This window comes from Melanotaenia boesemani, chromosome 11 (genome assembly GCF_017639745.1).
Source record: "Melanotaenia boesemani isolate fMelBoe1 chromosome 11, fMelBoe1.pri, whole genome shotgun sequence".
Lineage (NCBI taxonomy): Eukaryota > Metazoa > Chordata > Actinopteri > Atheriniformes > Melanotaeniidae > Melanotaenia > Melanotaenia boesemani.
In genome coordinates this window covers 7,714,205-7,738,115 of record NC_055692.1, presented here as the reverse complement: position 1 = coordinate 7,738,115, position 23,911 = coordinate 7,714,205, and the positions used below count along the sequence as shown (strand labels likewise).

Here is a 23,911-nt window from a genome sequence, read left to right as displayed (position 1 = left end):
CAGTTTTGGCTGAATTTACAAGTTTTTCTCTGATTTATTCTAATTCTGTCCACATAAATGAAGCATTAAAAAAAGAAAAAAAAAATTAAGTAGGGGCTAAGACAGCACAAAAACTAAAACTTTAGAAATTACCACATGGCTGAAACAGTGACAAAATGTGAAAGTTTAGATTTCTTGATTGCAGGACTATTGTATTATTTTACCCAAAACAACAGGCAACTGAGTGTATCCATCCTGGATCAAAAGATGCTTAAAGCGAAATGAAAAGATTTGGAATCAAGAGCATTGTTTTACCCTGTGGCTCGAATTCTGACACCAACAAACTACGAAAAAGAAAATAATAAAGAATCTTTCAAGGGACAAACAAAGCAAACAAACTGGTCACCAAACCACTAAAGAAGCAAATGCAAAAGACTGGAGCATGATTACAGAAAAGCTTCCACCTGTGTTAATCACTTGTGTCCTGGTTAAATCTGCACAAAATCTGCTCAGAAACAAAATAAAAGAAAATTACATTCCAATACTGAACTGCTTCACACTGCTTTAAACACCAATTACAGTGAGTCACGACACAGGCTGATGAGCAGCTGCTGTTACCAAATGTGGAATCATTACACCAAATGTAAGAAAAGGACTAAATACAGGCATATTATGTAAAATTCCCCATGTTTTTTTTTTTTTCTCTTCTCTCAATTGTCTATTTTGCTTGCACCTTGGTGAGGAGGGAAACAAATTACTGCACTGGTGTTTGAAAAAGAAATCAGTATAAAATATGGTGCAATAAATACAAAAAATTTAGATTTGACAGATGAGCGATTAAAAACACTGTACAGAAGTTTGTGTTTGTACATTATACTGGACTGTTGTTAGATCATTATTTTTTACATAAAGCCCAGCCTTGAGGATTTTCTACTGCAGGTGGAAACAGACAAATCGCCCCCTAGAGGGCACCAAGGACCACGTTGTACGGTGCTGGGACAGCAGTCATTTCTACTTGCCAAACAAAAACAAACACAAATTAGGCCTTTTTTTTTTCTCATGGCCAAAAAAATAAAAAAAAAATAAAAAAAAAGACCCAGCATTTACCACATTTCTGACTGAAAGGCAAAAAAAAAGACAGTTTAAATTCCAATGTTACAAGAAGAGGTATCGGTTTTCAAACACTTGTCATATGTTCTTTGAATATACATTTCTGTATATTTGCCCTAGCTAAATCGTGTAGAGCCGAGTGAAAGTGCTATTCAGAGAAGTTTGGCAAAACAAAAACCTTCCAAAAAAACAAACATAACCGTCACAGTACACGAGTGACATGAAATTACTGAAATGGTCTACAGCCAAACTAAAAAGAATCAAACTTAAGGCTTATCAACAATACTTTAAGACAGCACCAGTGATCACAAGCTGGGCCCCTCCCTCTACTAAACAGATAACAGGAACTACTTGGAGGACATGTGAGAGTGTAACTCAAATAAGAAAACGTCAAGAATCCGTCTAGTTTACAAAAGCTTTTCCTTCTTCCAGGAGCAACAAGAGAGACGAGGCTCTGTCCCTCCTGATCTTTAAGTACTTACAATATTGTGAGCAAATTATGTACACAATGGCGAGTGAGACTGGTAATATGAAATCACAAGTACTTCGTAATGTCATACCATTACACTATATACCATTATATTTTCACCTTAATAGGACTATTTTCACAAAGAAGTCTGTGTAATGTTCAACACCTAAACAAACAAACGTAATACACCACTCACCGGGATGACGGGAGAGAATCTGTCTGTAAACATTAACAAACATAGATACTGTATATAATTATATTCATCTATACCCATAAGTATATTAAAACCATGTTTAAGGAAGGTTGGAATGTAGTGTGGTCCTGAAAAAAAAAAGAATTGCACAAAATCAGTCATTTCCTGGTTCCTTTTCTACAAGAGGAGTTAAGTAGGATGACAGAACGTTTCACAGGCGATGAAGAAAAGCTGGCTGCTCTCCATCATGATGTGAGATGCTGACCACAGTTTACAGCAGATAAACAAGGAGAGGACTTTTCCTTGTTGTCCTCGTCCTCTCTCTACCCCTCACTCATTCACTGAGTTCTTCAAAGTGCCAAAACTGACGATGTGACAACACTTATGGATTCCACAGCTGTGAAAAAAAACAAAACAAATAAAAACAAATATAAAGAAAACAAACACAATGCGGTGGTGGTCTAGGAGCTTCGATAGGTGCAGGCAGGCTGCAGAGTGTGAGTGGTGGCGTTTTATGGCAAGAGAAGAGAAAACGGCACAATTATGCATCGTCACCTCCTCTGTCACTTCAGTCACTCTGCTCTCACCGCAAACAGCACTCAAGTGTTAATCAGCATGTTGCGGCTCTGAATAGTAGCCATCACATTGGTCAGAAAGCACTGTATTCCCCTCTAGAGTGCACTGCTGCAGGTCAGAGCGCACTCCAGAGTGGGGAATGAGGTATTGTGGGAGTTGTGGCATCACTCTGTGGTCAGCTGGCCTGCCTCCAGCTCCTCTTTGACTCTGATGGGGCTCAGAGCAGAGTGGCGGTGCTGGGTCAAACTGGAGCTGGAGCCAAGTGGACTGAGCGGGTTGTGGCTGGAGCAACAGGGGCGGCCGTCCATAGAGGAAGCTGTGAGCGCCCCTGCCTCATGATCCCTGCAGAACGCGCGGGGACAAAAGTCACAGAGAGATGAGGCTGGGGCCCCGCATACACTGCAGTCGTGCCACGGACATTCCCAGCGTCCTGCAAACAGAGAGAGAAGTCACTATGGAGACAATCAGACATTCAGCTGTGTCTGAGGCCAAGCTCCACAAATACTTAGGACAGCTTTTTGGAGGTTGTGGTCCAAAAAGTTTTGAAACCATGGACATAGTTAACTATTGCACACTGGACAAAATATATTGTATTTCTGAGCTACATTTATCATAGAATAGACAATAGTTTGCGCTTAATGAAGACAACTCCAGACACCTGAATAACTCTTAACAGAACGCAAGACTTTAAATGCGACACTGAATGCGACATGAAAACAAAATTCATTATTAGTCTTAATACAATCCATATTGCTAATTTTAAAGATAAATTCTCCTTTCAAGAAGTCAAAAGAGGTTGACATGCACCATACAAATCAAGTTTATTTATATACGGTATATTTTATTCCCTATATGTCTCTTGGACGTCCACACATGCCTTTAACGGCTCAGTGCCCAGCTTCCAGCACAAGAAACAAAAACTCTTTCACTTGTGGATAAAATGTCAGTTATACTGGATTTCATACATTATTTTATTTTGTGCTGGTGAAAAAGTTGGTCCTTCAGCATCTGTTTTACATTTAGTTGTATCTACTTTAACCTTTAAAACCTTAGATCTCACTGGGATACTGTGCCAAAACAACTGTGTTAGAGACCTTTTCTGAACTGTCTGCTCAGAAACCAGACATGTCAGACTGTTTTCTCTGCTCTGCTTCACTTTATCAGAGTTGGCCTTTGCAGAGGTAAGGATTGCATAATGTTTAATGATTTGATAGAGGTTTAGAGCTGCAGCTGCATCATTCTAAATGAATATTTATATTCATCCTGAAAGCATTTTCTTTTTGTTAAGCAAGCCTGAAACCTGTCATTTATGCTGTGTACCACCTTCCTTTACTCTTCACCAACAACACATATACTGATATTTATACACCTTGACAAATCTCACAAGGGCTGCCTTTACTATGACGCCAAAAGGATCAAACATTTCCTTTTTAAAACCTCTGCTAAGGCAGAGGTCATGTATCTGGCAGTGTTGTGTTTGTCTGTCTGTTAGCAACATAACTCAAAAAGTTGTGGATGGAATTTGATTAAGTTTAAAGGAAATCTCAGAAATGGAATAAAGAACAGGTGATCAGTTTTTGGGGGGTGATCTGGATCACTACTTTGATGCAGGAATTTATTTAAAGGATTCTGTACTATGGGGAGATAAAGATAGATTTTAGAGCTTCTAACTAAAAAATAATGTCTACAATAATTGGCAAAAAAACAAAATTACGATGGCTTGGTGGAGGTCTGCGCACTCTGAGTGGTTGTAGTTGTTTTATATCTTGATCTTACTTATTTTATTTATTATTACTACTATATTGGTGAATGGCGGAACACTGAGCACTTTGTTTTGTTTTTTGTTTCATCTTGTCACTCGATCAAGTACCTGTCTGTCAGGTTCATTGTGTGTTTTGCTATGAAAACCTTCTGCAAAACAAATCTACGCACAGGTCTCAATAAAGTAACCTTGATCCTTTACCGTATGGTGGTTTGGTGAGGTTGAGACATAGCAGGTGATATGCTTTTGGACATTCCTTCCTGTCACACATCACCAGTTCTCCTCCTTCTCCACAGCAAAAACAAAACAACTCGTGTGTGTGTTTGCCCTCCGGCCTCAGCTTCCGCTTCTTCTGCTTCAGCTTGGCGTTCCTGGCCTTCTCCTCTTTCTCCAGCACCACAGCACTCTGGAGAAAACATTGCAAAAACAAAGAAACAGTTTCAAACACAGCTTTCTTGTTGGGAGGATAATGTTGGATTTGTGATAATGGAGGTAAATGTCCGCACCGTCGGCTGCACCCCAAGGAATCCGGAGCAGTTGTCAGACCCACAGTGACAGGACATTCTCCTGTTGCCCACACAGTGTAAGTTGTAATTGAATGTCAGCTCTGTGCCTGTAGAGAAATCAAAACAAGACCCATATTAAATGGAGCCTCCAGCTCCCTCTGAGAGCATGAAATGTTAACAGAGGAGCGCCCACGTTGCCAGTGAACTCACCAGCCTCAATATCACAGAGAGCAAAGAGTCCGATGCGAATGTCTCCGTTTACCGTCCACCTCTGGGTTTCACAGTTTGGGCTACAGCTGTGGTTCATAAAACGAGCCGAGTTTCCTTTTTGGCCTGCATCTATCACACGATCCTGATGGGAAACACAGGCGTTAAGAGGCGAAGTCAAAGATGCTCTCCTGTAAACAATGCCTCAGGGTTTACAGGTTGTTTACTTCTCATAAACCTGGCAGAATATGAGTGTTTCTGGTACCAGCTATCAACTCTTTGGAGCTTACCTTGGTGAGTGTGAGCATGTAGAAGTTGGTCAAGTGATTTTCATGGGCGTGTTTGATTCGTTGCTGGCACTCCTCTGAGTCTATTACTTCTCCCACATACTCAGTCACAAAGTCACCCTGGAGAAATAAAACAAACATCACATTCACATCAATCTAGCCTCACCACAGATGGCAGTTATCCACAATGACTTATGAGTAATGAGTGGGAATGAGAGTTAAAAAAACATTAAATAAGACAAGCATTTGAGAGTCGCTGACCCTGTAAGCCTCTGAACATTGTGTCTTCTATAATTTCCTGGTTGAAATCAGTCAACCAGGAAAAATCATGAAAAACCTTTGTGCTGTTATATTTGTGGAAACTGCTGTAGCACCAAAGAGTCGGTGCAGTATAAGCCATTTACAAGAGGCGCAGCCTTTAGTCACCACTTGTCCAATACAAAAAAGAAAGTAACATAAAGGGAAATGTTAAGGCTGAAATACTTGTTTCGATAAACATATTTGTCACTGACTTCTGATCTCTTTACAGGCTCAAATCTAACTGTAGCTTCTCTAATGATACTGTGAATTTAAATAACCAATTAATTCTTTTCTCACTGGGCTCACTGTAATGTTACACGATACTTTGACTAGTACTGTTCTCAATACACACTGAAGAAATTATGACCATTCACTGCGTGGCATGACGCACTGGTTGACTAATCAGGTCTTTAAAGAGTTTGCAGATGCTGGATTGCAATGAACACATTGAAGGCTGAGTCAATTATTAAGACAATCACACCATTTAGCTTTGAATCTGACAACAAGTAAGCTAACTTTTCTGACTTCATCACAGAAATGCATCTTTACTGGATGACAGAATTAATGGAACTTGGATTGTTTATCCCAACTGCAGAGGATATCTAAAATGAAAAAGAAATTCATTCATTTTCTGTGGCCCACAGATGAAATATTGCCCCAACACCGATCTGGCTACACACCAGTTTAGAGACTCAGATTTATGGTTGGTGGTTGACCGTTCCACTGGACTGTACTGACTAACCTGCGTCATTGTGGATTAATTCTGTGAAGCCAGCAATGCAGCACAGCAGGATGAAAGGCTGCACATCTACGCAGAGACCCAAAAATTCAGGAGTAACTACAGTATGATTCATCTCACTGATTTTGTGCAGACACAGTGATAGAGTTGAGGGTCACAACCAACACCTGCCTTATTTTTCACCTGGTAGGTGATAACTGGAAGATGAGAGCACTGCCCAGTTTCTTAATATTTTGATGCCTTGGTTACTTTAATAATTCGTGTTTGACCAAGAAGTTACTACACATATTTTTGTTATATGACAAACTCAGTACCTAGATATCTCAAAGACAATTATTATCAGGACTGATAATCAATGCAAATAAAAATCTGTCACAGCTAAAAGTTGGTGTTTTTGGTGAGTGTGAACATCGGGCTCGGTGCACACCTTCCTGAGTGCTTGGTTTGTCCTGAGGCCCCAGCCACGCCCCTCTGTCTTTATCACCTCAGTTTCTGCGTACAGCCGTTTGGAAAAACACTGGTTCTGACAGTTGTCTCCTGCAGGACACACCTAACAGCAGAAATATAAACATAAGTTAGGCCGTGCAATTTGATCACTTCATTCTAAAAAGAAAACAAGCACAAAGACGGACCTGTGGATGACACTCGTACTGCAGCATGCGGTTGAGACACTGGGAATCGAGGCTGCAAGGATGTTCATCTGTTGGTCTGCAGTTACATCGTGGGATTTCTGACAAGTCGGCCACATGCATCTGCACTTTACCCACTGGCTTGTTAGACTGTTATAGGAAAAGACAATCAAAATAATTTCAAGAACATTATTTATATTTAAACAACATTTGTCCTCACCATGATGTCATTACCTTGATGAATTTATAAGGTGGAGGTTTGCGAGAGTTGCGTTCCTGTTCCAGAGCCTCCCTGCTCTCCCTTTGAGCCTTAAGCTCCTGAAACCGCCGAGCTGCTTCTTCCAGTGCTGAAACATCAATAATATCTCAGAAAACATTTCCTACTAGAACTTGTAAGAAATAACCTAATAACAGATTACACGTGTGGTAAAAAGAAACTTTGTGGGCAGCTGTTACCTTTTTTGAAGGTTTTGTTGATGTTGATCTGACCCGTGACAAAGTTCTTGTCATTCTCCACGTAGGGGAAGACCCGGCCCTGGTTGATCCAGTAGTAGTCGTGGGAGCCAAAGAAAAAGACAGGGAAGTCCCCAATATCGTGGCGAAGACTCTGAATGTTTGATGGCACAGAGCGAGGGTTGCAGATCTCCGCTGGCCACCACCTAGCAGGAAGTGAGACATTGGGTAATAAGAAAGAGAGAGTATGGTAAAAAAAAAACTAATCATAAGGAGCAATCTTTTCAAGAACATATGTGGCTTCTAATTCTTTCTTCTGAAGACTTTTGTTAAAGAATTTAAAAAAGGAAGAAAATCACACATTGTATTTTTTATATGAATTTTAATCAAGTGATCTTCATGCCTGATCAATTAAAATGCTACTTTTGGGATTATGAACAATTTTCTGTGTGAAAAGGAAAGATTCTAATCTAGCGTCATGCCAGGGGACAATAAACTGTAGCACGGCTCACAGTTAAGATGCTTTCACACATGAACACTGGTGAATATAAAAGCTTTGTTCGGAGCTATTTGTTCACATTCCGCTGGCTGATTCATCTTCTCGACTTGGGAATCCTTTCAATGAGGAAAGAGGCTTTGTGGTAAAGTGAGACATCCTTGCTTCAGAGCTGTCATTTCAAACTGATGTTGATAAAATACGAGGGGTAATATGACTGCATTATCTGTCCATGGTTGTGTTAAAGACCTACCCCTGGATTTGATTGTTTCTGTCAGAGAAGAATTAAGTGTTAGTTAATGCACCTCTCACAGAAACAGTTCCAGTTAAAAGTTTGGACTCATATGTGCAGTAATTTTAAATGAGTAGATGTGTTCAAACATTCGACTGGTACTTTTAATTAATTCAAATCAAGTTATTAATGGGTTGCCCCTGCTTTATATGTAAACAGACGCCAAAAAGACTTCTGCAAAGGACACACCTGTGCATCTTTGTTATAACTCTTTCTTTCCTTGCAATACGAGAATCTAAACATTCCTCAAAATGTTTTGCCAGTGGCTGAATTTCTGGGCCAACAAGAAGAGAGGAGGCAGACCAAAGAGAGGAAGGCATATGAGGCTCCATAATGATGACACTTTTAAATATATGCATGCATCTAGTACAGCAACCTACAGGAAAGCATGAATAATCTGATGTGGGATCATTCACTAGACTTAGTATTAGAAAGCTGGGTGAACTCTGCAAAAAGTCTGGTGCATCTGATGTAAACAAGTGTGTTCTCACATACAGCTTATGTGGAAAAAGTCTGAAAGATTTCAGGATTGTGTTGCATGTTTGAAAACTGCAACGCTGCCATGCTCTGCTCAGCATGTCCCGATTACCTTCATCACATCCTGTTTTTGTCTGAGGTGTGAAGCAAAAGTGTTGAAGAACAGCGAAAAAGCTGGTGATATTTTGACATTTTTGTTGATGTCAGTTAATGCTTTGAAAAGATCAGAGCCAACAGTGTGTTAGATTTCTGCCACGCTCAAGTTCTCATTACCTGCAGCAGATGTACAGCATAAAGTACATCAGTATGACTTAAAACAATGATAATAAAAGTACAGGGCTCATGTTTATTATAATGAAAGAACATGCCAACAAATGTAACAGTCCTAACAGTCTTTATTTTTGATAATCAAATTGAGTCTAAGTGTTAAATTTAGTTAATTTTGATCTTTTCATTAGAAATATCACCAGAGTTTTTCATTTAAAAGTAACCATACCACAAAGTGATAGAAGCATAACCCTCAGCAGTCTGTGATCAATGCTCTCTGCCTACCTGTAGTTGCCCAGTTTGACCCAGACAATTTGTTTGTAGTGGGGTTTCTTCCCTGCCCTGCAATCATTGCAGGACCACGCGCCCTCGGGCATCTCCATCTCCAGACACTCCGGGTGGAAGGAAGCTGGGCATGAGTCGCAGCACAGCAACTTGCCTCCTACATTTGTATGGATGTAAACATGTGTGTATGTATGTGTGTGTGTGTGCATGCGTTGTGGGACGTGAGTATGCAAAGAGAGGAGGAGTGTATGATTAGGTGATGCATCTTAATACCTGGACAAACTCTGAATCTCATTTGCAGACAAGCCTAAGAAACATACAAACACTACAAATTTTAAATTACACTTTTTCACATCTAATGTGAGACAAAAAAAGTGTTCTTGTAATTTAAATAATATATCTAAAGCTAGCAGAGTACGATTTGGTCATTAATCTGAATAAAAGAATAAACAGCATGAGATTTTTGCTGGACTAAGTGTTCCTGTAACGGCAGCACTACATGAAAAAACCTGACAATAGTTTAAAACCCCTGCAAGTGGTTCCTAAGTTGGTTACAGTTTCCACTGCAGTAACAGCGTGTCTGGCAATCAGATTCAGAGCACTGTACCAAGACCAGTATATGGGAAATACATGCGGCAGCACTGGAATAAAGTCAGCCAGCAAGTTAGAAATTAATCAGGGTTACGCTCAAATAACACAGTATTGGCAATAAGCAGGCATGCAGTCCTGCCAGTGAAGCCCCATCACATATCACATCCTGCACAGACCAGCTTGCATGGAATCATGTTGCTATTCCAGGTATCTGTTGTAATGAAATATAATACTGACATCAAAATTCAAGAGAAAGTTCATCGCTTTTATCCTGGGAACACATCATTGCTTAAATCTTGTCCCAATTGCAATTACATTCCATCCAAGGCAGGTCAAAGCTCAAAAAAGGGGAGCAAAAAATGTCATTTCTAAATATTTCAGTCAAAAATAAAATAAAATAAAAAAAAAAGAAACTAAAACTTAGTTGCAGTCAGCACAAAGGAGGTGACGCTGGACAAAGCCTTTCAAATCAAAAACAAGCCCAGAGTGCTGAAGCAGAGAAGCCGTGCACCTCCAGCCGTGAGAAGATCCACAAACCACAAGCTAAGCTAACACAGAGCATCGTACAGAGCTACTGCAAGTTGATGACAAATTATATATTCGCAAAGAGAAATTGAACCATCTTGTTCATGTTTTTTTGCAAAAATGCAACATATATATGTATATCCAGATTGACTGGTTACACACAATCAACCTCAGAATGGACCAAATGCAAGAACCACTCACATTAACAGAACAGTGGCACACGAGTGACAACTCATTATCACCTGAATTAGTGAACGAAATCCAAGAGAAGTCAGGATCAGTCACAAGCCAAAGACCTCTCCATGTTCATTTAAGTTTCTGAACTTATATAATGTAGTTTAGATAACGGAAATTAACATTAATATTTAAATAAAAGCAATAGACCAAAATATTCATAAAGGAATGTGACAAGATTTGAAGAAGTCCACTGCCACCTGCATCTGTTAATTCAAGTTTGAACTACTTTGCTACACAATCTTTAAGCTCATATAATCCATATATGGACATATAGTACTGTGCAGAAATTAAAGGCGCTTCAGATCTTTGTCCATCATGCAGATATCTCATCGGCCCAGTAAATTCTTATTATGAGACCATCTGCCAACTTGTACAGCAGGAGTAATAAAGAATTATCTTCAGCTGTAAGGAGATCAAGGAGTCTGCAGAGCCCTGATCTTAACATCAAGGAGTCAGTCTGGCAATAAAAAAAGGATAGAAAGAAGATGTCTGCAGATTTGTGGCAGTTCTCCAAGAAGTTTCAAGCAAGCTGCATGACACCTTGAAAAACAATGCACAAGTGTAAAGGAGACCAAAGGTTGTACTAGTTTGTTATACATCATAAATCAATAAAATGTATAAATATATACGGCAACATTTTATTTTAAGTGCATCATCACTTTAGAGCCTTTACGTCTGCACAGGACGGCATCGTGTGATAAAATAATTTTGAACTAAAGTTCACTGTCAATGCCACACCACTCTCAGCACCAGTGAGGAGGATTATACAGTTTGACCACCTGTTGTCATTTGACACCGGTTTTCCATGTAGGTCACTTGACACCTGCTGAAAAAGCAGTGCAGGTCACAAGTTCCCAAAAAAGCAAAGTAAGTGAACTTGACTTTGGAATATCTTCAACATTCCTATCTATTTCTAATTCAGTGTAGGTCAGAAAACACGTTGCTAGATTTATATTTTTCCTGGTGATTTCTCCCCCTTGGATGCTGCTACTGTACCTTTTATCTTGAAGATATCTTTTCAGCTCTAGCTTTACACAAATAAAGCTCTCATGATAAATATGCAGGGAGCAGGTGGCATTCATTAGGCTGACAGAAGCAATATTTTTTGTTTTACTTGTCAGATTAGGAAAAGCAGGGATGCTAGTAATAATATTACCAATGACTCTGTTCTGTTTAAGCATCATATTTAGCCATTACAGCTAGACAACGAGTCAACAGGCATAACATCAGGACACCGTATAGCTTATTGCCATTTACATCTGTACTTTTCCAACTGTTATTTGTTATGCATAATATGTTATGTTGTGACTTCTTATACGCTGCTTAAAAAGCAAGGTCTGGGAAGAGGATCCCAAAAGGATTCTTGCAAGAGGTCCACTCGTCGCTTGAATTTGGCTGAAGTCGCTTTGCGCCACTCTGCATTAAATTAACTGCATGTTTAAATCAGTTAATTAACTTTGCACAGCAAGGCTTTGAAATGAAAGATGTGTGCAAAAAGGGGAACTAAATCAGAATGGGAGCAGGCACAACACAAACACAAACTAGTGGGACAAAGGAGAAAGAGAAAAACTGTTCAATTACCTTTCCCAACATTCTTTTTGGTAGCTGACGAAGGAGAGGGAATCATAGGTAATTTCAACTCAGCACGATTTGACTCAGTCAGAAGGTAGTGGGACTTATAGGCATATGAACTTAATATGGTGTCAGTAAGGTCTTGCACTAACAGCCCTACACAAGACACACAGGAAGAGACGGGGGTGAGCCGCAGTCAAACTCGAAATTAGCCAAATTTCACACAAAAGAGAAACATATATGCACAGCCTCATACACGCACACAGTTGTAACAGAAAAGAGTAAAACAAAACGGTTGTCCTTACACAAAAAGGCCACACAATGCACTAAACTTATTGTTAAGTGTCAGGTCTAAACTAGCAAAAAGAAAAAAAAAAATCTATTTCCCTCATCAGTGTTGATAGAAAATGTAATTCTTCTAGAGGAGTGCAACGTAACAGCCTGAGTCATTCATACTTTTAGTATTGTGATGGAAAACAAACATCTCACAGCACTGCTATCCACGAACAACGCCAAACACAAAACATGTACGATATCTAAACTCAGTATGTTAGATTTCAATTTTCGCCCATAAAAAATAACTGGAGCTCTGACTGCTTTGGAAAAAAGGGGGAAGTAGAGGCTGAAATGTTGGCGCTCCATTGTAAGGGAAAAATAAAAATACACAGGAAGCAAAAATCAACACTTGTGGTCTAGTCAGGGGTCACTGCTGAATCATGGCTGATGATGGGGGATGGAGGGGTTGTCGTGTGTACAGCTGTGAAACCTTACCTCTGGCGCACAGAAAGCACCATCCCACGTTGACAGGGGAGGTGACGAGGCCGTTTCTTTTGACGCTGCCGTGGTTGCTGCAGATCATGATGTGATGGGTGAGGATGACGCTGCCTGCCGCCATGCAGCTGTCGCCGGTGTGATAGGCCAACGGACAGCGGATGCAACGAATCAGACGACCTGGAGGAGAAGCAGAAGTTGGTTTTTTTTTCTCTCCATACACAGTGTTGATTTTACATTAGGCGAAAAGTTCTGACATACTGGACATGCAGCAGCTGTTAACTTTCTTTACACTTGAGCTGCACAGATATTAGTAAAACAACAGATAACGTAGCCTTTTGGACAACAAATTATTCAAGTGAAACTAAACTGAGAAGCTGTTGGAGACTTTTGGTCATGGTTACACAACAACAACAAAAAAATCGGTCACCCAAAACATGAAACGGAGCCCCAAACTGTCCAAATCACTGTGCAAAAAGCTAAAGATTTAATATTTTGGTCCATTTGTATAATTCTGATCAATAAAACACGATGAAGGCCCACTGGGATTGAACACGTACATCTTCATTCTAATGCCTGAACACAGCCTGCTCTGATGAACTAAAGAATTACTCCTGTCTCATTCTGCTGACCCACAGCATTGCAAAAACTTTGTTGTTTCTAATAGGTCTTGATCCAGTCAACTGGTACTTTTGTCTGATTATGTGATTATTGTTATTGATATTGTCTTTTTTACCCTTGCAACATAGTTTTGGGGTATATTTATTCTGACTTTAGAGCTGATCAAATAAGAAAATGGTGTATTTTTTTCTTGAAACTTGTGGATTCCGGTTCACCTGTAAGTGAACCCTGTGTTTGCTTACAGTGTGAAAGAAAATGGACTATCCAGTGAGGCAAAGAGAGGGAGTGAGATAACATGCATCGTACAGCAACATGTTGGATAGTTAACTGACTCGCCTGCTGCTTATACTGGGGAGATTCTGGTAAAAATGGGTTGGGTTTGAACACCAAAGTAAAAACAGAAACCCAAAGACTGAATACATTTGTTAATGAGCAGTTTTTGGTCCAAACAATGAGCTACTAGCTCACCCCTAGCAAGCAGTTATGACTGTGTGATGATGTCCTGGCACTGTGGTCCGCTTGAGTCAGGGTTAGGCAAGTTCGGTCTTTGAGAGCCACATTCCTGCAGGTTTTAGATGTTTCCCTGCTCTAACACACCTAAATCAAATTAAATGGCTCTAACAGCTTATCAATAGCTGCGTTACATGAGCACATCAGTCATGTAATATAAATAAACTAAAAAAAAAACACTTACTAGTAGGTACTGAGCATGTCAAAAGCATTAACCTAATACGTGAAAAATTCGTCCATCTAAAAGTAGCTACTGACTCATTCATTTGAATCCGGTGTGCTGAAACAGAGAAACTTCTTCAACTTGCCAGACGGCAGCTCTCGGGGACTAAACTTGTATACCGCTGACTTGATTAAATAACAGTGTAAAAACAAACCAAAACAAATGAACGTGACGTTTCTCAACATTTCCTGCCCAATCGATATAAAGCTCCCTGGACTGTCCTGGTGTGAATGCGTCCTTAGGGTATTAGTTCATCTCAAAACACCAAAACTATGTTAGAAACTCTGCATGTTCTCTGTTTTTCAAATATTAAACATTGGTATTATGCAACATAATCTAAAGACATTACCAAGAACACTGAGATCATTTCCTGTTTCTCCAGCAGTCTTCCAGATGCATCCTACTTGAACCAAACTGAGGCCTTTTATTTTGAGGTGGAACTGGATTTTTCAAATAAGGCTGTGCCACCAAACACTCAAAATGCATCAGTAAGAAAAAAGGGAAAGAAAATCTGAAGTTATTTTTTTAAGTTCACCGTTTCACCTATATTCTTAAACATTTTGTTTCATCACAGCCATTCATGCAAACAGGACCACAGAGAAACTGAGAGACTGTTGTACCTTTACTGGCTCGTTGGAGGTCTCTCTCCAGGCAGCAGGCTGAGCAGCTGTGCTGGGGGCAGCAGAAGCCTCCACCAGGACTGTTGGTGGTACCTGGGAGTTTCTGGACACAGTCCTCGTGGTAGTAACACCCACATCCAGACACAGAACAGCGAGTCACCTCCCGACCCACAGTTTTACAGCTAAAACAAGGATGACTGCCTAAAAAAGAAAAGCCGAGAAGTCTGTCATAGTAAAGAGAATAACTCAGCTCAGGAGATAGTGAAGGTGTTGGTTTTTACTCACCATTTCTACATTCCAAGCAGGTGTATCTGCCTTCAGGTGGGGAAGATAGACCAAGACACTCCAGGTGAAACTGTCTGCTGCAGTCTCCCTCACACACCACTAAACCCTCTCCGTACACCTCACAGATCTAGAAAACCGAAAATAGGTTACATCATAAAACCTAATCCGGGTGAGCCTTTTTAAAAACAAACAACAAAAATGAATCATGAGCAGCTCTGACCTGGCACACAGTGTCTCTCTTGCCGGTGCTGCTGTCCTGGCGGGACAAGCCGGAGTCCACCGACTGAGTATCTGAGGCATCTGCATCAGCTGCTGCTGGACTGTCCAGACTCTTTCCAAATAAACCCTGAAGCACAGATTCACTAAAGTATTCACTTTTTGTTGTATCGATTTCAAATTTGGGCAAAGAGATGGTGCGTTAAAGCAACTTTGTGTTTTAAAGTGAGAAAAAAAAGTCATTAACAGTACTAAAATTTTAAAGCTCAACATGTTTTGTGTGCAGGAGGAACTTGTGTGTGTGTGTGTGTGTGTATGTGTGCTGGGATTTGTTTCTGAAGCCTACCTGTGGGTCACTGAGGCCTCTGGAGTCAGAATCAGAGGTGTCTCTGTACTGTGATGAAGCCATCTCCACATCTGTTGATGCTCTGCTTCGTTTCTTTAAGGGCTTACACGCATCTGAAATCTCACTGGCTCCTAACATGTCACACAGATTGTATCGGTTGGGTTACTTATAAGGAGACACCACTCAAAATTTTAGAACAGATGTGAAAGAAAGAACACCCTACCTTTCTGCGAACCTGTCCTCAGTGTGGTCTCTGGAGCCATCTCAGCCTGTGAAGAGGTTCAATGTGAGAGTTAATGTTATTTAAGTGGTCTTTTTGATGTGTGTGATAACACCTGATGTGCTGTAAGAGAAAAGATTATTGCACCAACAGCTTTCCAGCTGTTAATCCTTTTTTGTAATTATTTCAAGTCCATTAACAGCACTTTAGGATCTGATAAGCCCTCAAAGATCTGAAGCCGTAACTCCAACTGAGATTTCTGAGCTCATATTTAATTGTTTATTTTTGGATTCCTTCTTCTACCACTGCTAGACAGAAAATGAAAAAAAGAAGGAAATGTGAGAAAGGGGGGTATGAAATTCTTCCATGCACATTTTGCTAAGCAGTGCTATTTTTGGTCTGAACGGCAGGTTAGCTGAGGGTGAGTGATACCTGTTCCTTTTTGGTTTTCTTCTTAGGAACGGGATCGTTGCCTCTCTCTGACTCAGACTTGCTCCTGACCGACCGCCGCTGCAGCTTCCTCTCCTGAGAACCTGACAACATAAAAATATCGACTTGCACTTCACACTGACAACAGAATTACTTCACAATGAAATATTCAGCAAATCCACTGGCTTTGTTTACTCACCTTGTGGACTACTGTGCTGTGATCCTGGGGAAGAGGTCTGCTGATTTCCTCCCTCGTCACTCCTCCGGCTAGCAGGGGAGCTTCTCCTCTCATCCCCTTCTTCCTCCCCTTCGTCCCCATCCTCCTCTTCTTCAGGACTGGGCTCTGGTTTAGCTCTGCTATCCTGCTGGAAGCAACACTTGGAAATTACCTTACAAGATGTGTCATACCTCTATTCTTTTCCTCTACACTGAGTTACACTAACCTCAGGTGAGCAGTATCCTAGGTCAGGCTGCCTTGCCTCTCTTTCCACTCTCTCCTCCTTTTCCTCTTCTTTTTCCTTCTTCGGGGACGGAGCGTTTTTTCTCTGCAGGAGAGGCCAGTCACACTTTGTGATCTCCACATTCAGCCTCTTCATGGTTATGGACAGAGGCAGAAGCTTTCTGGCAGCGGCTGTTTTCCAGGCTCTGACAGGAGGCGGCGAATCCTGCTGTCCTTTTTCATCACAGACAGCGTTCTGTTTCGGTGAGACCATCTTACGCGGGTCCCCCTTCTGGTTCTTCTCTTCACTTGAGGTCTGGGAGTTTGTATTGTCATCTGTGTTTGAAACGCTGCACTGTCGCCGTGGCAGCTGCCTTCGCTGCGGCTGCTCTTTGTCTGGTGACTTCACGGGTACATCCTCCTTCTTACTGACTGATCCACTGGACCGCCGGCTTCGTTTCTCAGTTCTGATGTTGGGTTTCTTGCTTGGGGGACCTTCGTTAGGGTCTGGGTCAACATAAATGAAAGTGTAGTTGTCAATTCGCTCCTGGCGTGTCATCACGAAGGCGTCTTCAGCATGGCCCACACCCACTTCCCACTGAGCACGCTCCCGCTGAGGGATAGGCTTCAGAAGCTAGGGGGGAGGGGGGGGGGGACAAAACAAAACATTGTTAATGGTTTAAACGATATGCGTGGGATTATTTAAATTAATTATCATAAATGCGAGCTTTCTACAAACTTATGGGAAAAAGTTTTTTTTGTTTTTACGTAAACGCTTCATTTTTATTTATTATGTATTTTGCTGTCAGATGACTGCATCCTATTTAAGAATGACTCATTCATTCATACATACTTTGTGCCTCTCAACCTGGTTTGTGGTTTTGCGCAGCGTCTCTGCCTGAAGATCGTCAAACTGTTGCTTCCCCTGGTACACGAATATCCTCTTCTCGTGGATCCATGCTCGCTCAGCAACACTGCCGAAGAACTGGACGTGATATTCCCTGTGACCTGTGCAGCCGCAGAGAGAGGGACAACTTTTCACATTTAGGTACTGAAACGGCTAAAAGGAAGAAGGAAACAGGCTGATAAAGTGGACATTTCAAAATGGGCTTTACCTCTGGTGTTGATCCGAGTGTGCACCTTCATCTGGGGGTCAGAGGAGACCATGCAGGGCCACCAGGGGTAGGTGCCCACCTTAGACCACACCAAATCTCCAATTACAAACTCTTTACAGAAGCCTGTTTCTTGGATTACTGATGGATGATGAACTTTTGGAACCTAAATATAAAAACAAACAAGTCACTATTTTAAATCTGCACACAAGTACAGCAGGTTTACAACAAACTACGATGACTCGTGTGCTCTTGCCTTTGGCGTCTTTGGTTCAGTTTTGATGACGGTCTTCTGAGGCTTCTCTGACTGGGCTGGCGGCGTTTCTCTTGGCTGGGGGTGGATGTGGGTGTCCTCTGTCTGGCCCGTCGTACTTGCCTGTGTCTGGCTTGAATCCAGGTTCTGTTCTCGAACCTGAATCTGCAGCTTTGCGCTCTTTTTCCTCTTCTCCTTTTTCCTTTCATGTCTGCGCTGCATCTGAGTGGCTTCATCTTTTTGAGACTCCTTTCAAAGGTCAGAAAAAAAATATATATTTTTGAGCTGATGATGCATAGATACATTTTTCTTTTCTTTCTTTTAATATAAACTCTGCTAAAATGTAAACACTCTACAATATCTATTGCCATAATACTATTGAAAGTTGCAATATAATGTGCACTTAAATGAAAATTTACTGTCATTTCTAAGTGGTCTGCATTCATACTAAAAATGGATTTCACAGACAAACTCAAAAATAAATCTGGTTTCGGGCACTAAAATTCTATCTTTTTTTTTTTTTTTTAATTATCATCAGACAGTATTTTAATTTATTTCTGTTTGTTACACAATAATCATTAATTAATACTGTCTGTTTCAATGCCTGGCTGAAAAAAACTGCAATAAACTAGACAATTAAACACAGGTGCTTGGCAAATTTTCAGATATCTCAGTAGTTTTCCCCCCATTTTTCTAGTCTTGGACTCAAATATTTGAAAAAATAAATAAATAAAATAAAAATCAAGAAGACGAACATGAACAATTGCAAAGTAAATAAGATGTTGCAGTCTAGTCATATTTTTTCATTTGTTGTGTAAAAGCTGACAGTAGAAAAAATCTTCACTTGCACTTAATTTTATTTATCTGCAGACACTAAAAATGTGCACATATTATATTAAAAAAATAAAATAAAAAGATGCCTTTCCTATAGGAAGAAAATAAATCAGAAAGGCACGAGGCCAATGCTAAAATTATGGATGACTGCAAGAGATAATTGTAGCTTGAAAGTCAGCAGGAAATGTTTCAGTTGAGCCAAAAATAAAGAAAATTTCACATTCAAGAAGCTAATTTTCTTTGTTGTTGTGCAATTATATGCATATTTAGTAATTCTGTAATCTGTTTTAACAGTAAATGGTAAAAATAAAAAAATACATATGAATTTAAGAAGGTGCTACATTTACAATAAAGCAAAAAAGTATAGTATAATAGTATGTATAATCCACTGAACAATTTAGATTTATTTGTAGTTTTTTTTTATCTAAGCCTTTAAAATGGACCATGCATAAATAAACAGGAAACATAAGAAGAGATTTAAAACTTGAAATTGAGCAGCAGGTTATGTGGAATACACATAACCATCAACCTGGACTGTTATCTGAACGCCTCACTAATAAGTTTTCTGTTGATCGACTAACCGATCATACAGCAGATAATTTAATTTTTTACTTCAAGTACACGTTTTCTATATTTCATAAAAAGAACAGATCTGTCTTTCCTTTCTACAAGAAATGTATTTTCTGAGTGAAAAAATGTAAAATGACATAAAAGTGTTGTGTTCATACAGATATTTATGTGTAGAAGCATATGGGCCTGCATGCATTACCTGCAGCTCCTGCAGCAGATCTCCGCACAGCGCAGATTCAAACAGCTCTTTTCCATTCTGATACGTTTTGATGATCTTTAGCTTGATCTCTGGGGAGCTGGTTTTCTTCAGCACCCCACCAGGAGTGTTGGACGGGGTGTGGGCAGGTTGGGATGAAGGGGTACTGTCCACAAGAGAGGGAGGAGGACTCGAGGAAGGTAAGTGTAATGGAGGAGGAGGTGGGAGATTGTGGGTCATGATGTGAGGCGTCTGGGACAGGTGGTGCTGAGAGGGTAGCGGCGGTGCTGGAGGACTCTGTGGCTGCGTGTGGCTCTGTATGTGCGGTGGGTTTGAGTGGAAGGGGTGAGTATGGTGTTGGTGATGGAGGTGATGGTGGTGGAGGTGAGAATGATGGGTGGGCAGAGGGGGAGACACAGGAGACAGAGGTCTCTCTTGGAGACCTGGACCTCTCAGGACCGTCCCCTCCACCGGAAGGAGGCCGTGCTCTCCATAGCTACGTATGGCCCCATAACCGTTAGCTGAGCCATTGGGGAACTGCGAGTACATGGAAAACTTGGCCTGCGGCTCGTACATACCCAGACCCGGCGGGTAGCCATTTGGGACCTGTGGCATGTCCTCGGAGGTTGGCGCTGGGTAAGGAAACTCTGCATCCAGGGCAGCATCGTAGGAGGGACCACCATCCTCACCCGGGTCACTGCCGGTGTCGCAGGTGCCTTCCTGTCTGATGTTGGCTGAGTCAATGAGCTGAGGGGGTTGCTGAATTGTATTTCCCATGATCCCTTGCATGAAAGAGAAGGAGAAATCCATTGTTGGGCTCCTGCATCCTTAACTGTCTTTTTCTTTGACTGGACCTGTTGACAGAAATGTGCAATACATATTGTCACTTCAACAATACCCAAATACCAGCGAGAGCCTCACATCTATCCTTAGAAGAGATGACCAGCTTAACATCACAAGGACTTCTGCAGCTTCTCCTAACATGTTTATAAATCCAAGTGCCCATCAGATACTGTGTATGCTGCAGACTGCACATAGCAGCTTCACAATATTTCCCCCCACCAACCGCTGGCTGTAGTTTGCGGTAATATCAAATAAGAAATCACTGAAGGCAAATTATAACTTATCACAAAGTGTTTAGGCCATTACATTACATTTAGGCCAGGTACATTAGCCATACCATACTCTCAAATTTAAGTACTTGACAGAAGTAAAAAAAAAAAAAAAAAAAAAAAAAAAAAAAAAAAGTCAACTTTGATGCAACATCCAACAAAATTTGATGAAAGTTTGAGCTTTCCAATCAAATTTTAACTGCTAATAAATTAAACTGACCAACTGGCTAATTTAATTAACTGAACAGTAATTTGAGCTGAGAATCCTGGTTCCTACATCTAAAAAAATGAATGTGAGCTTAAGTTTTTATAAACAGCATTTGAATATATTAACTTAAGCTCTGAAGAACTGTATTCATGGACCAAATGAACACTGGACGCATTGAGATTATTATTTAGTGGCTATGTGAACATAAGCACTGCTGATTTTTTAAAATTTATTTATTTATTTATTTTTTAAGTACCTTGGTTAAGTGCTGTACATGTCAACATCTTATTCTGCTTTCAAAAAGTCAATTTCTAAGTAACCTGGATATTGAAGCTGGAGTACTCCAACCAAATCTGGGATGCTGTGACAATCACAATCCATGTTTCTGAATATTCCCTACTTATTAACTGTGGCTGAGATTACAGAAATAACCCAGAGTGCATAATTGTTTAAAAAACAAAAAACAAACTGGAGGCTTTAACAAAGCATACATGAAAAAACAGATTCTCCCTGTCCTATGCAAACATAATATCTAGAATTATCAAAACCTGGATAACACTCAAAGCCAGAAAATTAATGTTCATGTAAAAGCTGGGCAGTCTGGATGTTGTATGCTAGTCAACAATCACTTAACTTGTGTGGGGAATTTGACAGCCTAAAACACCATCTTTTATCTGAAACTCTGTGATAAATTGCAGACATACTGTATTTATGATTGAGAAGTATAGCAGGTTCTTTTTGGACAGTCTTTAGTCATGAGCGCAGCGCCTCTCCAAAAGCAATAGATAATTTAATGTTTTTTATTACATCAACGCAAACGCATGGTGGACTGCTATCACAAACAAAACAAAGAGCTGCTGCCAGTGGCTGCTTTGCTCTTTTATTCTTGACACGTTTAATATCTGTGATGAGCAATTAATCAGGTGAAAAGGGTTAAGTGAAGTGGACTAATCCACTCATTGTGGTCCAATTTGTGAGCACGCTGAGGCAGCTCAGCAAGAGAAAGGTGAATAATGTAAACATCCATACGGTGTCAATTAGCGGTCACTAAATACCTCTGTCGACTTTAAATGTTAATTTTTGGGTTTAGATGTGATATGGAGAAGAAAAACATCTGGCTAGAGCTGCGTATTTTATCTTAAAACGACTACGCAGAGCAAACTATTTAACTGAATGATGCTGTAGCTCATGCGATGCTAACTCCAAGCTACCTGAAATCAAAGGGGCCAAAATGCAGAGATGAAAGCAGTATAAAGGGATAGAAAACCTAGCACAAAACAAAACTGTGTTTGTTAGTCTTCAGTCAAACACATCTAACTGATTGCATTTGTGCATGTAGGCGCAGCACACAAGAAACAAGATGAAAGGAGAAGCTAATGTTGGCTAGGCTAACGTTAGACTGCCAATATGGCTGCCTGTGCCCCTTTAAATCAAATTGTCTGCCGTGATTATACCTCCATCACTGGCGGTTTGGAGGAAAATGTGCCCAGAATAAGCTAACTATGAGCAAAAACCGCCCGTACAGAGGCAATGGGAGAGTTAGCAACACAGAGATATTGTAAGCACGCTTGTCGCTACAGAGGAGAGCAAAGGAGCAGCACGGATTTTGATGCCGAGTCGAAAGATGCAGGGAAATGAAAAGATGTCAATACCTTCAGCGTGTCCCATTCTAAACACCTACATCAGCCAGCAAAAAGTCCTCGTTTAATCTGTAGGGAGTAAAAAAATCAAAATAAAAAATAATCTTGTAATGTTGACAAAGCTCTAGCCTTTCCTTTTCGTTTTAACGCAATTCTCAACAGAGGAGGAGGAGGGGGTGTTACGCTATCTGGTCGCTACCCAATCCCAAAGCCTGACTCTTCCTCAATGTAAGGACCCCAGCATTTAGTCAGAACCCTGTCGAAGACAGACACGTTCAATTCTCGCCTCTTCCTGTCGTCTTAATAATAACCTCTAGCTCCCTCTTCCTCTGGTTTCACAAAAACGCTCTGTTTGCTATTAAGGCCCACTCGCTCCTCATCTCAGCGCCAAATTACACAGATGTGGGCTGCGGGGGTCAACAGCGGCACTCCGGGATGTGTAGTTTACTTCATAGGGTCACACTGAAACAGGACAAAAAGGAACAGCGCATAAAATGCAATACACTATATTTAAAAAGTCACACCTACGCTCAACTAAACGAAGACATTAGTGAGTCTTTACGTTTGATTGAGTTTTATTAAATTAACAAAAGTCTGGGGATTTCGTGTGTAGCTGTCACAGTATGCATTAGTTGTTAATAATGGTTTCCCCCCCTCTCTAAGCAGAACCTGTAAGCACTGGGCAGAACGCCATGATGCCAATACTTTAGTTACGTTTGCACCACGGTCTGTGATTGGTCTTTAAACGCCTCCTCGCCTGATCTGCAGCTGAATGGAGACGGAGAGACCTCTCACTTTGCTCCTTTTTTGTATAATGTAATCTGTCTGTGATAATCTGCATGACCTGTTATTTGAAACGAGAATATGAAAAAGTTTCTCTTTTTTGTTTTGTATTAATTACTAATCATATGGGTTTGAAATAAACTGTGTCTTGCATAGCAGGTGAAACCTGAGGTTAACCCTCTTTAATTTGCTTATCCCACGGGCAAAGATCAGGGGTGTCCAAAGCTGTATATGTATAATCACATAGTTTGTGTGGCTTAGAAGCTCCGTGTCTCATGTGGTGATTCGAAGCACTGTAGAGAATTGCATTATCTCCATTCCCTGTTCACTGTTTCCTGCAAAAGTTCTTAAATTGCAGGAAATCTACAATGATTCTGTAGTTGTGGGATGTATTTTCAGAAACTGATAGACAAGTTTATCATGTGATCCATCAAGAATTCTCTATTTCAAAATGCCATTGAGTCAAAGATGATGACAAATTTCAGGAGGGCAAGATCTCTGATCAAGCCAATAATCATTGTGAGCAAGGAGGTTGACGCTGTTTAACATGATCTGTACTTAGGTGTTCATC

General features: G+C 40.6%; 1 protein-coding gene across 7 annotated transcripts; it reads right to left on the bottom strand.

Moving 5' to 3' along the window:
* Positions 1-607: 607 nt before the first annotated feature.
* On the bottom strand, positions 608-22,913 carry nsd3 (nuclear receptor binding SET domain protein 3). 7 transcript variants are annotated; one of them, XM_041999335.1, is made up of 25 exons: positions 22,570-22,913; positions 19,601-20,451; positions 18,001-18,246; positions 17,773-17,910; positions 17,486-17,692; positions 16,637-17,266; positions 16,393-16,558; positions 16,197-16,297; positions 15,768-15,813; positions 15,545-15,675; positions 15,203-15,328; positions 14,983-15,109; positions 14,698-14,898; positions 12,724-12,903; positions 11,962-12,108; positions 9,028-9,184; positions 7,214-7,416; positions 6,992-7,104; positions 6,761-6,907; positions 6,556-6,678; positions 5,093-5,209; positions 4,806-4,947; positions 4,596-4,702; positions 4,291-4,495; positions 608-2,757 (listed from the first exon to the last, which is right to left on the bottom strand). In XM_041999335.1, exons 2-25 carry the CDS (start codon positions 20,405-20,407, stop codon positions 2,492-2,494), a joined length of 4,833 nt encoding a protein of 1,610 aa, XP_041855269.1. In that variant the 5' UTR covers positions 20,408-20,451; positions 22,570-22,913; the 3' UTR covers positions 608-2,491. The 7 variants fall into 7 exon arrangements, with proteins under 7 accessions (XP_041855269.1, XP_041855271.1, XP_041855272.1 ...); XM_041999337.1 differs by having other exon boundaries at positions 17,486-17,640; positions 17,748-17,910; positions 22,570-22,912; XM_041999338.1 differs by having other exon boundaries at positions 16,393-16,555; positions 17,486-17,640; positions 17,748-17,910; positions 22,570-22,912.
* Between the last annotated feature and the right edge of the window lie 998 nt (positions 22,914-23,911).

Coding starts and splice junctions, on each gene's coding strand:
- nsd3 (XM_041999335.1), bottom strand. CDS start 20,407: ATGGATTTCTCCTTCTCTTTCATGCAAGGGATCATGGGAAATACAATT. Junction 15,676..15,767: donor GAGGACAGGTTCGCAGAAAG/GTAGGGTGTTCT, acceptor GTGACATGTTAG/GAGCCAGTGAGATTTCAGAT. Junction 5,210..6,555: donor CAAACCAAGCACTCAGGAAG/GTGTGCACCGAG, acceptor TTATTTCTCCAG/GGTGACTTTGTGACTGAGTA.